Source organism: Cucumis melo, chromosome 6 (genome assembly GCF_025177605.1).
Source record: "Cucumis melo cultivar AY chromosome 6, USDA_Cmelo_AY_1.0, whole genome shotgun sequence".
In the NCBI taxonomy this organism is placed as follows: Eukaryota; Viridiplantae; Streptophyta; class Magnoliopsida; order Cucurbitales; family Cucurbitaceae; genus Cucumis; species Cucumis melo.
The window spans coordinates 11298810-11313412 of record NC_066862.1 but is presented as its reverse complement, the minus strand read 5'-3'; the positions used below and the strand labels follow the sequence as shown (position 1 = coordinate 11313412).

Below are 14603 nucleotides of genomic sequence, written 5' to 3'. Positions count from 1 at the left end.
TGTAGGTTATGGATATCTACATTTATAATATATCATTATATTTACAATAGTAATGACTTAGTATTTTAATTCCTAGTTTTTTTTTCAAATTAAATCTATAAATAAATTCATCCACTTATAAAATTTAGTTTTTTAATTCCTAGTTTTTTTTTCCAATTAAATCTATAAACAGTCCTCCACTAATAAAATTTGTGCTGAATTATCTATTTTTTACCAATTTTTTTTAAAGGGTCACTTTTTGATTGTATATTTGTAATTTATTTATTTTAGAAATAAATGAAGTAAATATAATTAAAGTGAAAATAATGTAGGGGGGAAATAAAAGATTAAAATGTGTGTTAAGATAATAAGTTGAATGAAGTAAGAAGAGGAAAAAAGGATTAGAAAGAAAAAGAAGAAGAAAAGGGGGAAGTGGGACCAATGGGTTCCTTTTTTTTGGCCACCACTCTTTTGTCTTTAGCATCAAATACAAATAACACGTGCTTAATATGAAGAACATGACAAAATATATTTAAACAAAAGAAAACCGAAATAGAGGAGAATCCACGTGGTCGAAAACGAAATACAAGTTGGCAAAAAGTTTAAGCCATCTTTCGAGTAGACGTGGAGGAATATGATTGGCTTGAAATTAAAAACGTGTAATACTATGATTTTTCACCTGACGTTCAGTATTTAATGATATTTTATTCTCCAGCTCAGCCTCAGCCCACTCAAAATCCCTCCTTACTACTAATACTATAGTATTCACTAACTATTTTAATATTCTTTCTTCTACTACCCATTTTAAGTTTTAACCATCAAATTTCTCATAAATATCCGATATATTTGACTGACAAACACCTCCTACCTTTATCCTTCATTTTTAAATTACAATATTTTCAAATTATTTACAAAATATAACCAAATTCCAAACACCTTTCTCTTTTAAAGGATAAAATGATTTTAAGCTTTTTTAAATCAACTTTTATGGATCTTGTAGATAGTTTCGCTCTACTATTTATTACGATTCATCTAATTTATTTATATATAATTTTTTAAATTATTATGATAGAATGAGAATTTAAGATTAAAATATAATTTTAATTTCTAAACTTGTGTGAAATTATAATTTAGTTTTCAAATTTAGTTCATAATGATTTAGTTTTTATATTCAATTTTTTGCATGGGACGAAGATTGTTACAAATTAAAAAAAATGAAACCATTATTTATTAATGTTCAAACACTAATGGTCCGTTTGGATTGCCTATGAAAAAAATGTTTTTTTTAAAAACGTATTTTTGAAAAAATATTTTTTGTAAAATGAGTTTAAAATCTAAATACTCACATGTTTGGTTTAACCTCTTTATAAATGTTTATATACAAAATTGTGTTTGCTTTGGTTTATATTTATGAACAAATTTTATAAAAAATTACACACATTTTGAATCTTTTTTTTATAAATATATTTTAAAATTAATTGTACGTTATCTTGAAATTATTAATTTTTTAGTTACTTGAAACTAAACATTAATTTCATTTTTTGTATTATTTTTTTTTTGAAAAATTCAATTTTAAAAGCATCTTGAAATGTAAATATATAATCATAAAAAAAAAAATTGATTTCCATCAACAAAATATAAATAAGAAATAATATTTTTTGACACAATATAATATCAATTAGTCAAAAAGATGTGCAATTCGATCACGTTCTTCATTTATCTTTATTTTATGAACTGAACGATCATGTTCTTCATTGACATCCTCATGATTTCTTTCACAGATGTTAAGTCGAAATAGATTTGATTGAGAGAGAAACATTTGTTAATCTCTATATTTAAATGTGTGTTCATATACATTGAAAAAAAATATTCAAAGTATTTAAAAATAGGAAAAAAAAAAACAAAAAGAACGACAGAGTAAAAAATAGATAGTAAAAAGGAATAGAAAAAATAAAGGAAGAAAAATAGATATTTGGAAGGGATTTCTCATTAAACATAAAATAAAAATTTATTCTAAAATTTGGTCGCATGTGTTTTCTCTAAAATGATTTATTTCATAATCTCATTTTTCCAAAAATTATTTCAAATGAATGTCAAATACCTCAATTTATTTTAAAATGAATTATTTTAAAAATTAAACACTTCAAAAACCAATTCAAACACACCCTAAATTGTTGCAAATTTGGAAGTATAAGGCTAAATTGTTTGGCTTGTGAAAATGTAAGAATTCAATTTATTTCCGTTACAAGTTTCATAATTCAAGTTTTGTTAATTATTTTTTTAGACTTTAAATTGATATAACTCCAAAAGTTTAATGGTTTACATTCATATTCATATTTGACCTAAAATTAATGCAAAGGAAAATAATTTTTCTTAAATTATTATTTATTTTGAGAAGAAACAGACTTATTTGATATATATTATCTCTGTTATATTGTTATCGTTATTGGAAATATGTAGTTTATATTACCCCATCTATATTCATCACATTATAATACTGAAGTTCGAAGATAAATATTTCTATTCCATGGAAACTCCTTTAATTTTTTTTTTTTTTTTGATAATTTTTAAATTATATTTTAATAGTACTTGATGTTTACATTTATTCAACACTTTTTTTTTTTAATTAATTGTTTACAGTTTTTGTTCAACGCACTTGGCATGTGCCATAATAATTGTACTTACAAAATTAAAGTTATAGATTTTTCAGTAACCAAAATTCAAAGATCAACCTTTTTTGTTTCTTTTATAAAAGATAAATATCAATCTCCTTAAGTTTGGAAAATCCACTTTTTAACTAAAAGTGAGTTTTTTTTTTTTTTTAATTATTATTTAAATTATTAAAAGTAAGGGTCACATTCTCATGAATTATTAAAAAAGAAAAAAGAAAAAAGAAAAAACTGAAATATGTCTTCAAAGAACTCAATTTTTACTAATTTTTTTTTAATTACATTTAATAGATAAATAATAGTCGTCTTGTTTGAAAATAAAAATTGAGTTAATTGGACTTCAATTATGATTCAACCATCAATTTGGAAAGCTGAGAATTAGTTCCTTTTGTCCACGCATTTAATAAAATTTCAAGATAAATCGTTACCCTTTAAAACTATGTTCAATAGGCCAATATTAAAATTAATGAAGAACTTTCAGCTATGCGCTGGGATGCTAAAAATCCAAAAAAAAAGAAAAAAAGAAAAACATGAGTTATAAATACACCCATATCTTATACAATTGATTAAATTGATGTCCAATTTGATATGGGTATTAGAACAACCCAAAATTTAGGTTAAGTTGGTAGTTGTCCTAAAAAATACTTAGGAGAACTGCCAAAAATGGATGCTATCAAAATTCACTAACTATATTTTTGGTATAAAATTACAAGCAAAACTTTTATTATTATTGCTATTCTAATCTTAGAAAAGGAATCAAGAAAATTCCCAAGTTCCAATACTGGCGGAATCCGACGAATCGCCACCGTGATCCGTCATCAACGTCGACATCCATTGATCCATTTCATCTTTTGCAATTTTTCCCCATATTTCGTCTTCATTCCCGATTCCATTCCCCGACGAATTGCTACCGTTTCTAGAAATTTCATTTTCCGTCCTCTGTATTTCCCGCTCCGAACTCATCATTCTCAACGAATCATCCGTAAACGGAAAATTAAGCTTCGCTCGCGGCCCTCGGAACTCCAAAGCCGCCTTATCATAAGCCCTAGCAGCTTCTTCAGCAGTATTAAACGTCCCTAACCAAACTCTAGTCGCCAGTTTCGGATTTCTGATCTCCGCCGCCCATTTCCCCCACGGCCGCTGCCGAACGCCTCTATAAGTCTTCTTCGACCGCTTATTTCCAATCTTCTTCTCGACGTTGACCTGCGACGACGACGGCGGAAAGAAATTGCATCCTAAACAACCTTCGATTTGACAAACGCTGCAAGTTTCAAAAACAGAGGGAGAGAAAATTGCGTCGGTACTGGAAGAACTGAGGGAAGAAGTAGTCGCAGAAGCAGAGAAGGAATCAGAGGCAGGGGAATCGAAGGAAGGCGGCGGAGTTTGATTTTGGCGCCAAAACCCATCGGCCATGGAGTAATGGAGATCGGAAGCAGTGCCAGAGACGACAGAGGTCAAGGCAGTGACGATTACAGAGAGCTCTTGATCGGTGGAAATACAAGGGCGGAAATAAGGGGGGGGGAGAGAGAAGTGGAAGGATTGGGGGGATTCGGTGGATCGTGATCGCTTCAGAGAGTTCATGACATGAGAAAGAGATTGAAAGAAATGGGAAAAGGAGGGAGTTTGGAAGTGGAAGTGAAGAGTGAGGTATTTATATGGAGGGGGTGATGACGTGGGGAAGAGGAAAGTGGAAATAGGCACGCGGTGAGATATATAGCACGCGGTGGAGTGTTGCCATTTGGGTGGGTCCAGCTAGGATTATTATTTATTAATGGAAATTAATACTGAATTCTTTTTTGTTACTTTTAATTTTGAATATAAACGCGGCTGAGTTGGAAGTGGTTTTTAGGAAAGTGTTTTTATTTTTTAGTGAACACGTGGCTGTAAGTCTTTGTTTTGTAAATGGATAAGATTTTCAAAACACTCCTTTGTGAGCAGCTGCGAAAGTGAGCCCATTCAGGGATCACTACCAACCAAATCTTCCCATCTCAATTTCAAGTTATACAATCATCCTAAACTGACCCTAGAATGCTAATACAACAACATAACTCAATCACCTCTATAATTATAACTTCATATTACATAATTTGAATTTCACTTTTGAACTCCTACCTTCCATGCTCTTCTACCTTCTAATTTAAGCATTAAAACATACGTTGTAAGCACCACACCGATGCACATGTTTTCTCTTTTTGTGTATCACGTTCATCATCTCACCTTCATACAAACTCAATACTAGTATCACTTGAAGGTCACATAAAATTTTCTTGTTCAAATTTTGGCATTAAAATCTATTTTGAAAATTTTAGAGTTGGTAAAATTGAATATTAGAAAGTACTTGAACCAAAATGATAAAATCTGAAATGTATAATGTTGATATGCTAAAATTTTGACCAAGGAAATACGCATCTAATCACCTTCATGTAACATCAATAGCTGAATTTATAATTTGAAAAAAATAAAATAGACCTGCAAAACAAAGAAAATGACTTTGATGCCTAAGTTCGTAAGATAAATTATAGAATAGAAAAAAAATCGAAAGTTTTAGTTACCTCATATATGGAGTGTATTTATAAGGGATTTGATACAGGGTTTATCTTTGTCCCAATTAGGATTACGATATGAGTTTCCTAATTCTAGATAAGATAGGTTATCTTTCAAGCTGGATGGGTGAGGGTGTGTCAAGTGGAGAAGCTTGGCCTTGACCCATCCTAGCCCAATTGGCCAACGTAGAGATCGAGGTGGTTAATTTGAGCTTTCTACCATACTATCATTTTTCCATGGCCCAAATAGATCATAATATGCTGTGATCATTGAATAGAGAAGGTCGACCTCGACTAAGGGTCTTCCTCGAGCTATATCTTGGGCTTAAAGTGCTATTTTGGGTCGAGACATGTGTAAAAAAACATGCTCCATTGGACATTGGGCCAGCTAGAAGAATAACAATTTTAAAGTTGCCATTTGGAAAAATAGCAAAATCATTTTTTCAAAAATGGCAAAAATTAAAAAAAATACAATAAATAAGAATTCGCAAAATCCCGAGATACTTCTATATACATAGAATGCAAGCTACTTTCTTAAACTAAAATAAAACATAATTACATTTTAATAAATGTTGAAACATAATTACATGTACATACTTGTATAATCAAAACTAGAACCCTTCATCTCTATTTTTCGACTTCCATTTTTTCACTCTCCATCTTCCTTTGTCTCCATTTTCCATCTTCTTTAAGCGGAAAAACCCTAATCTTTTCACCTTGAAGCGAGCAAATCCTAATCTCCACTCTCCCTTTTGTAAGTTACCGTTCCATTTGAAGTTTTCAGTTCAATCTTCAACTTCATCATGCATTTTCAAGAAGAAGAATGTAAACAAAATACGGTCCCATTTAAAGTATGCAAACACTATCTTCATTTTTCATCTTCCATCTTTGATCTTCAAAGTCTACGACCTGTAATCTCAAACAATTGGGGTTGAAGAACAAAAACCTTCACTTGGAAGAACAAAAGTATAAAAGTTGCATCTTTTTTTGTCTCGAAAAAAAGAATAGTAAGTCCTTTTAAAACAAGTTTTTTCGTATAATTAAAAGAGACAAAAGAGAAGAACATCATCATGACGAATGCAAGACGCAATGATCGATTGAAAGCTACATGCGTGACTGAAAAAGAGACTAAAAAAATCTAAAACGACAAACGAAACTTTATGTAGGGAAGAAGAGGTATTCTCTATATAAAAAAAGTAAATATTTCAAATGTAGGATCATTGTAAGGAGGAACAAGAGATCGAAGATGAAATCGAGAAGAGAATGGAAAAAAAAATCAATGAAGAGTGGCTACGAGTTAAAAATTTAAATTTAAAAAATAAATTAAGATATAATACAAAAACTAGTTTTAATTTCCAAATTATTAAGGGTTGAGATTAAGCCAATTAAGATTATTTTGAAATAAAAACAATGGTTGAAATTTAGCCAATAAAAATTAATAATATGGTTATTTTAAAATAAAATAAATAAATAAAGTTATTAAGATCTTCAACCAAATTGTTAAATCCCGAGATATTAGAAAAAGGTTATGATAGAGGTGGGATACGTTATTAACACATCGAAATTAATTATCGACCTATGAGTGCATATCACAAATTAATTATACTAGAGACTTCTGATAAAAACGCAGATATTGAAATAATGACAATTCGCGAATGTGAGTATTTTGATATTGTATAAAATACCATGCACGTGTGGCACTCTCGAAATCATGTTAGTTGACACTTTATTTCTTTAATAAGACAAAAATCCAATTATAGACGTCAAACCCAATATTGATAGAAATTATAATTTAATTAATGTTATTCAATTAATGAACATGTTTTAGTTTAACAACCTTGCTAAACACAATTAATGCAAAAAAAATTTAATTTTAATTCCTTTCCACCATTGTATGAATTTATAATTCTGAACTAATTATATATATACACAATGCTATATTTTTAGAATAAGTTAATTTGAATTTAATAAGAAACACACCGAGAAACAAATTAGCGAGTTCTCAATGAAACAAAAAGGGTATGAAAAAAGAATATTAATAAAATAATTTACATTTAAACAACAATTATTACTTAAAACTACACAAAGATAAACACATAAAAACATTGAAAATATATAAGTACATAAAATTTCCAAGTATATATATAATGAACATGATAGAATTCATGATAAATCAAATTTCATAAGTACTTGCCACATAAAATTCATAAATATTCAAAACAAAAAACACTCTCATGCATGAATTAAAGTAGTGAGAGTCATAAAATAATATTTGAATATGCCATCATCATTTACTTCTTGTTTTATACGTGTACTTATCAAAAGTTAAATAAAAAAGTAACTATAGGTCAATAAACAGATGATGGACTATATAATTATGATTTAATGACACTATAATTATCATGTAAAATCTACCTGTATTATTTTCAATCAACACATTAGAGAATGCAACCAGCAATAAAGCATATGATGACTCTGGAGACCTACACACTGAGTTTAATGCAAGCTCACATGAATCTTCAAGCTTTAACATAATTGGCATCAAGCTCATGTTTCTTTAAGGCATCTTTGCTACTAAAGTTTGAACCTTCTTTTATGTAGAAGTCTACAGCACAGGAATCCAAATCTATTAAGTCAAGGACATTAGATGTGTAAATTGAAAGTTCTTGACACTACGTCAGAAATTGATTTCCTGATGCAAAGCGTGACGTTGGAAAGAGTTAGGAGAAATGCGTCGGGAGACTATTCCTGACGTGCTACCAACACGACGTCGGGAGTGTATGTCTCCCAACGCACTATTGTCGACGTTATCAAGACGTCAAAAAACTACGTTTCCTGACATTGTCCCAATGCAACGTCGAAAACTTTGTTCTTGATGCTTTCTAGAGTGCGTCGAGAACGATTCCCAATTCCTGACGTTGTTGAAACATCAGGAAATTTGTTATATATATATATATATATTTAATCATTTTTTTCGAATTATTTTTTATTCAATAGTATTATTCGTTTTCGATTCTAATACGATTTAAATTGAAGTAAATTACATAAAATAAACAATAAATTAGTAAATAATTATATAAAATATCAAATTCAAAAACAATTTCATATATTTACGGTTTCAAAAAGTACATAATGTAGTAAATGTTAAATAAAACATAGAAATAAAAAAACTACGTATGTCTCCTAATAAGCCGTATACGCCATTCAACCCTAACTGGACCTACAATGATACAAAAGTAAGTTTATTTACATGTGTATATCATTGAATAATATAATTTAAAAAACTTCAGAATGGAAACATATATACGTACTGCAAGGGATCGTGGTCCTCTCTGTGCCCGACTCATTTCTTCTATAAGCTCCTGCATTTGTTCCATTTGTAAAGCTAACATCTTCGATGTCTTTCTCTATTCTTCAATCACTCGTTTAGCTTTATCAAGCTTGACTCGTTGCTACTCAATTAGGACTTGTTGTCGTAATTTGTACTCTCTGGCTTGCGAAGACGTGGTTGAGGAACTGCTAACACTGGCCGTCTTGCTGGACTTAGGCTTGGGTCCTCAACCAAGATCTTTTGAGTATCTCAATTGTCTACCCAAAACGGTCTCACATATCTCATCCCAAGAGAGTGGCTGAGAACCCTCTGCGGTAGGCTAGGGCTGAAGTTCTAGCATTTGATTCTGCAACAAATTGCGTAATTAAGTTAGTAAGACACAAATAAAAAGGACATAATAAGATAGAAGTATTGCTTGAACTTACAATCGATATAGTAAAACATGACAGTTGTGCGTTTTGAGACCTGATATTTTTCCCTCTTTCATTCACACATCGTGGAATATTAGAAACAAGTCCATCAGAAAACTTAACTGACTTCAGGAACCTGCAAAACTCAACTCGCTCACTACTAATCAACGTGTAGCTAACATGTGGCTTGACTAATTGGTTACCAACTTCTATAAGGTGTGTAAATCATTTCTTATCTTTAGATCTTGTAGGTCCAACTAAGCATTTGTGACATCCTTGGTTTTTCCTTCGATATTCAACAAGGTACCAACCAAGTTGTCACAAACATTCTTCTTAATATGCATTACATCAAGTTTATTATGACAGTAGTCTCGACCAGTAAGGAAGTTCGAAAAAAATACTTCTCTTTTTCCAATTAAGAGCTCTCTTTCTTTTCTTATCTTTTACTGAAGGATGTTTACTCATAACTAGAAACTCCAACTGATCTAGTTGTTCTAATATTTCATGCCAATTCATTCCCACTGGAGGAGGTCGATGCTCTACCTTTCCATCGTGTAGCCTACTTCTACGCCACACGTAGTTCTCTGGAAGATAGTGTCAATGTACCATGAAAGATATTCTACCTCGTATCTTGAACGACGATCTATCTCATATGCATATAAGAAATGCTTGATATATCTTCGTACTCCACTCTGATAGGTCACCATACGCCGAAAAGTCATTAATTGTCCACAACAAGGTTGCATGTAGCTAGAAGAACTGACCGGTAAGAGAATCATATGTATGCACCCTAAAATTTCATAACTCTTTTAGTTCCTCAATCAATGGTTGGAGATAAACATCGATTTTCCTACCAGGAGATCTATAACCGGGTATAAGCAATGACATGAACAAATTTGACTCTTTCATACATTTCCAAGGTGGAAAATTGTAAGGAATTAACACAACAGGCCACATACTGAACGAGCTACTCATATGACCAAATGAATTAAACTCATATGAAGCTAATCCCAAATGAACTTTACGTGGATCATAAGAAAAATTAGGAAATTCACAATCAAAGTGCTTCCATCCCTCCGCATCAGCTGGATGTCTCAACACATCATATGTTTCAACATGTTTATCCCTGTACCATCTCATGTCAGCGGGCCCTTCTTGCGAGACAAACAAGCACCGTAATCTTGGTACCAACGAAAAGTGGCGCAATATCTTATGCATAATATTTTCCCTCTTTTAGGATTAACATTGTACCGTGCCTCGCCAAATGTAGAACAATGTTGCAAATCGTCAAACTCCTTTCAATACAATACATAGTCGTACTTGTACGGATGAATAGTCTCGTATCCCAAGTTCAAGTCACATAGTTTTTATTTGGATTCATAAAATGAACTAAGGATGGTACTACTACACATTCTAAACGCTGCTCTTAACAGTTATAACAACATGTTGAAGGACTTGTTACTCTAACCATTGAGAACCTTAACGTGCATCAACTTAACCAAAAACTTCAAGGAGAAAAATTCTGAACATCTGGGGTACAACTCACTACGTGCTTCATTTAATAAGTCTTGAAATATGTTTGTTGTATCTTGTTCTATATCTACCCCAATATTGCATGTCGTTTCATTCTCCAAATGACCTTCCTCTGTTTCCTTTTCTTGTTCAATTGGAGCTTGTAAATCATTCAACATACCAAACATATCGTCTTCTACATGAAAGTGGCTACTACAAGTTCCTTCATCAAAAGAGTTATTACTAGTTTCTTCATCAAAGTTTTTTGTACCTCTATTCAAGTTAACTGGCTCTCCATGATATACCCATTCTGTGTAGTAGTGGGATATTCTAATTATAAGTAGATGTCGTTCCACACCCTCTAATGAGTTCTAATTTGAGTTTATACATCTCTTGCATGGACACCTTATTCATTTGTAATCATCAACGTGAAACTTGACAACCTCTAAAAATTGTGTCACTCCCTCTCTATACTCAGCGGAAAACTTATTTCTAAGTTTCATCTAACCCTAGTACACCGTTAAAGCTCCTAAAACACAAATAGGTTTAATTAGAAGTATATTCCTCCTCTCGCACCCTAAACTTATTCTTCTGAATAAGCAATAACAATCTTCCAAACTTTTCACTAAAGCTAAGTTTAAATTACAGAAACTAACATAACCACAGGATAACCACCACAAGCTAACCACAAGCAACTTCAATCTTTGCAATCTACCTACCCCTTCCAACAACGCTATTTTACAAGCTCCCTACCACATCTTCAAACACTTAGAAATACTAACAAATTCAAAACTAAGTTGGCAAAAAACAAAAAGAAAAAACTATCATAACTGCAGGATAGCCACAATAAATCAACAACAAATGATTTCAAAACTACTAAGAAATAAATAATTATATTTGAACTAAAGGCTACCATAACTACAGGATAGCTAAAACAAATCTCAACAACAAATTACAAAATTTATAAAACAATAACAACCCTCACCTCTGTAAAGTTTTCAATATGACCCCCCATCAAATTTTCAATCCTAACCTCCTCAAATTTTCGACCGCCCACCTACTTCCTAAACTTAACTAACCTCTCCCCTTCAAATTTTCAATTCAATCCACCTCTTCAAAATTTCAATTCAACCTCCCCCCTCAAAATTTCAGTTTAACCCCCCTCTAATTTTCAACCCACCTCTTCAAATATTCAATTAAAATTCCCTCCCCCTTAACCCTACAATTCAAACTTCAAATTTTCAATTTTCCAACTTCAAATTTTCAAATACCCCTCCCCCTTCAAAATTTCAACCCACTTCATTCAAAATTTCAACTTCAAAACCAAAATCTATTGAAAAGCAATATCCTAAAACTAATTCACAATTAAAACCTTAAAACTAATTCTCAATCAAAATCCTAAAACTAATTTAAAAAAGGAAAAAACTAAACTAAACTAACCCTAACCTAAACTAACATTTAAAGATTTATACATACCGAAATAGGGATAAGTGGCTGCAGACGACGACAAAGGCACAGCGGCGTTGACTCTCTTCTCTTCCTCTTCTCCTTCTCTTCGTTTTCGCTTCTCTCTTTCTCTTCATTTCGGTTCTGTGAATTACAGAACTGAAACATATTTTTATAAGGAAACTCCCGACGCACCACGAAAATGTTGGGAGATCCCTTATTCCCAACGCCATTAGTGATTCATTGCGAATAGCCAACCACATTGTCAACGAATTACTAATGGTGTCGAAAAACTCTAAATTCATTTTTGACGCCATGCATGTCGCATCGTGAATAGTGATTTGGTGTAATTAATTTTTCACCATTGCCGACACCCCATGCATGACGTCGGAAATAGGGGTGCCCGTTCTCGACGCATAATGAGTAGCGTCGGGAACAGGGGTGCCCATTTTCGATGTCATGCATGCGGCATCATGAGAAGAGCTATAGATTATTTAATTGCTAACCATTTTCGACGCACTACATAAATACGTCAGGAATTTATTCTTTTTTTCCGATGCTGTGAATTTGACGTGGGAAAATGTGAACACTTAAATATTGTGTTTAGCTTTCCCCGATGTGGAAAAACGACATCGGGGAAAGGCCTCTGTCCCAATGTATTGTCTTTCGATGCCATTTTGTGTCAGAAAAGTCCACGGTTTCTCGTAGTGTGATGAGGAACCTAGAATAGGAAAATTTGATGAACAAGATGGAAAATGATCGAAAACAACAGAAACATGATCAGAAGAGGAACCAGAAATAAGGGACAAGAACCACAACACATCTGTGTCTTCAACAATAGTAATGGCACTAGGATTGCTGCAACCATCACGATACAATGTTATTCAAGAAATTAAATATGAAGAAGAGGGAAAAAGATTAGATTGAAGGTAGATAAACCAAGTTAGTTGAAAGATGTGTTCAATAGGACATGCACTTCACGCAAATGGAAGTTATGATAACGGTTGTTTTCATACCATCTAATATTGAACAACACTCTTACAAGTTTAGGATTCATGATAGGAAATTAGTTCAGTCGACATGATGAATACATATTGACTATTTTTTAAAAATTCAAATTTCAAAAATAAAATAAGATCTAATATGAAAGCTAGTTTTAATTTTCTAATTATTAATGGTTGAGATTCAATCAATTAAGCTTAATTTGAAATGAAATCTAAGGTTGAGATTCAACTAATAAAAACTAATAATTTGGTTATTTTGAAATTAGTAAAATGAAATAAAGTTGTTAAAATATTCAAACAATTGGTTGAGTCGTGAGATATTAGAGGTTATGATGAAGGTTAATGTATCTCTGACACGTCGAAAATAATTACAGACTCATAAGTGCATAAAACAAATAATTACATTGGAGAGACGAAATAATTACTGTCCAAGAAATTTGGGTATTTTAGTATTTTATAAAAAAATATGCACACATAAGTGTCATTTGTTAAAAATTAAAAGAAAAATAATTTTGCCATTGTTCAAAATAATGTACCCTAAAAACCTTGCTATATTCCTAAATATCCCTTTGACATTTGGTAAGGGTCTGCCTCGGCCTAGGCTCCTGGATTTAGCCTAGACCAAATCAACCCCATTGTCTTAGAACCACTTCCGCCTTCTATGTTCAATTCAGGCCCATATTAGGCTTGATCTTCTTGGTTTTATTATTTCCTAAATGCCAATTATAACCGTTGGTCCAAAATCTACTCTAACACACAATAATATTTTAATCTATGAAAAGTTTGGTTTTTTTTTAATATACTAGTGAAAATAATCATATTTACAATAGCGTAGGATTTATTAAATAAATTATCATACCAATTAATGATATTTTAAAATACGAAAGGAATATCTTGATGGGGTAGTAGTAGAAGTTTTTTACATAGTTCTATTTGAGGGAGATTTTAATTTATGGTGTATGTTATTTTATTCAATAATTATGTCTTTGTACGAGGCCTTACTTTTAAACTTTGTTCATACGTATATCGTTAGATAGTTGGCTAAATTATACTTTTAGTCTACAACATATATGATTGATGTCAATTTTGTTTGTAATGTTTCAAAAGTTGCAATTTAATTTTCAAAACTTGAAAAATGTTCTAAATATTTTTAGAGTATTTTTTTCTCTTCATACGGAGATATTGGAGGATCAAATCTTCGATCCTAAGAAAAAAATTATGTCAATTATTATTATGCTAAACTTACTTTGACTTTCTCAAATGAAATTATTTGATTGATGTCTAATGAAAAAGGTGACGTAGAGACAAATATTAAATAAAAGTAATTACAAATATAATTATCCCACTCACTAATAAAAGAACAAAACACAAAAGAAAAGAATTTGCAAAAATAAAATCTTTAAATAGAAAAGAATTTGCATAAATAAAATCTTTAAATTTCTCCGTTTAAATCCATCATTAATAGTTTCTATCTTGATTCAAGTGTATGATGCAATGGGGATGATTTATTGAAAGATAGCATTTTTGAGAACTTATTAATAAAATAAGACAGTTTTAAAACTGATTAGAAATCTACTATTATTTGCGGAGAGAGAAAGTGTGATATGGAATGCGGTTAAGATTTTTTCTTCATTTTTTCTTTTCATTTATTTCATTTTTTATTTTTTACTTTTTATCTTATTTTTTAATTTAATTTTATTTTCATTTAA

At 31.2% G+C, this 14603-nt stretch overlaps 1 protein-coding gene across 1 annotated transcript; it reads right to left on the bottom strand.

Moving 5' to 3' along the window:
- Positions 1-3183: 3183 nt before the first annotated feature.
- On the bottom strand, positions 3184-4287 carry LOC103496155 (ethylene-responsive transcription factor ERF109). The gene has a single exon (XM_008457900.3). The coding sequence runs from the start codon at positions 4227-4229 to the stop codon at positions 3405-3407; it is 825 nt and encodes a 274-aa protein (XP_008456122.1). The 5' UTR covers positions 4230-4287; the 3' UTR covers positions 3184-3404.
- Positions 4288-14603: the final 10316 nt, after the last annotated feature.

What these genes read in the sequence shown, in the direction of transcription:
- LOC103496155 (XM_008457900.3), bottom strand. Translation starts at nt 4,229, where the DNA reads ATGAACTCTCTGAAGCGATCACGATCCACCGAATCCCCCCAATCCTTC.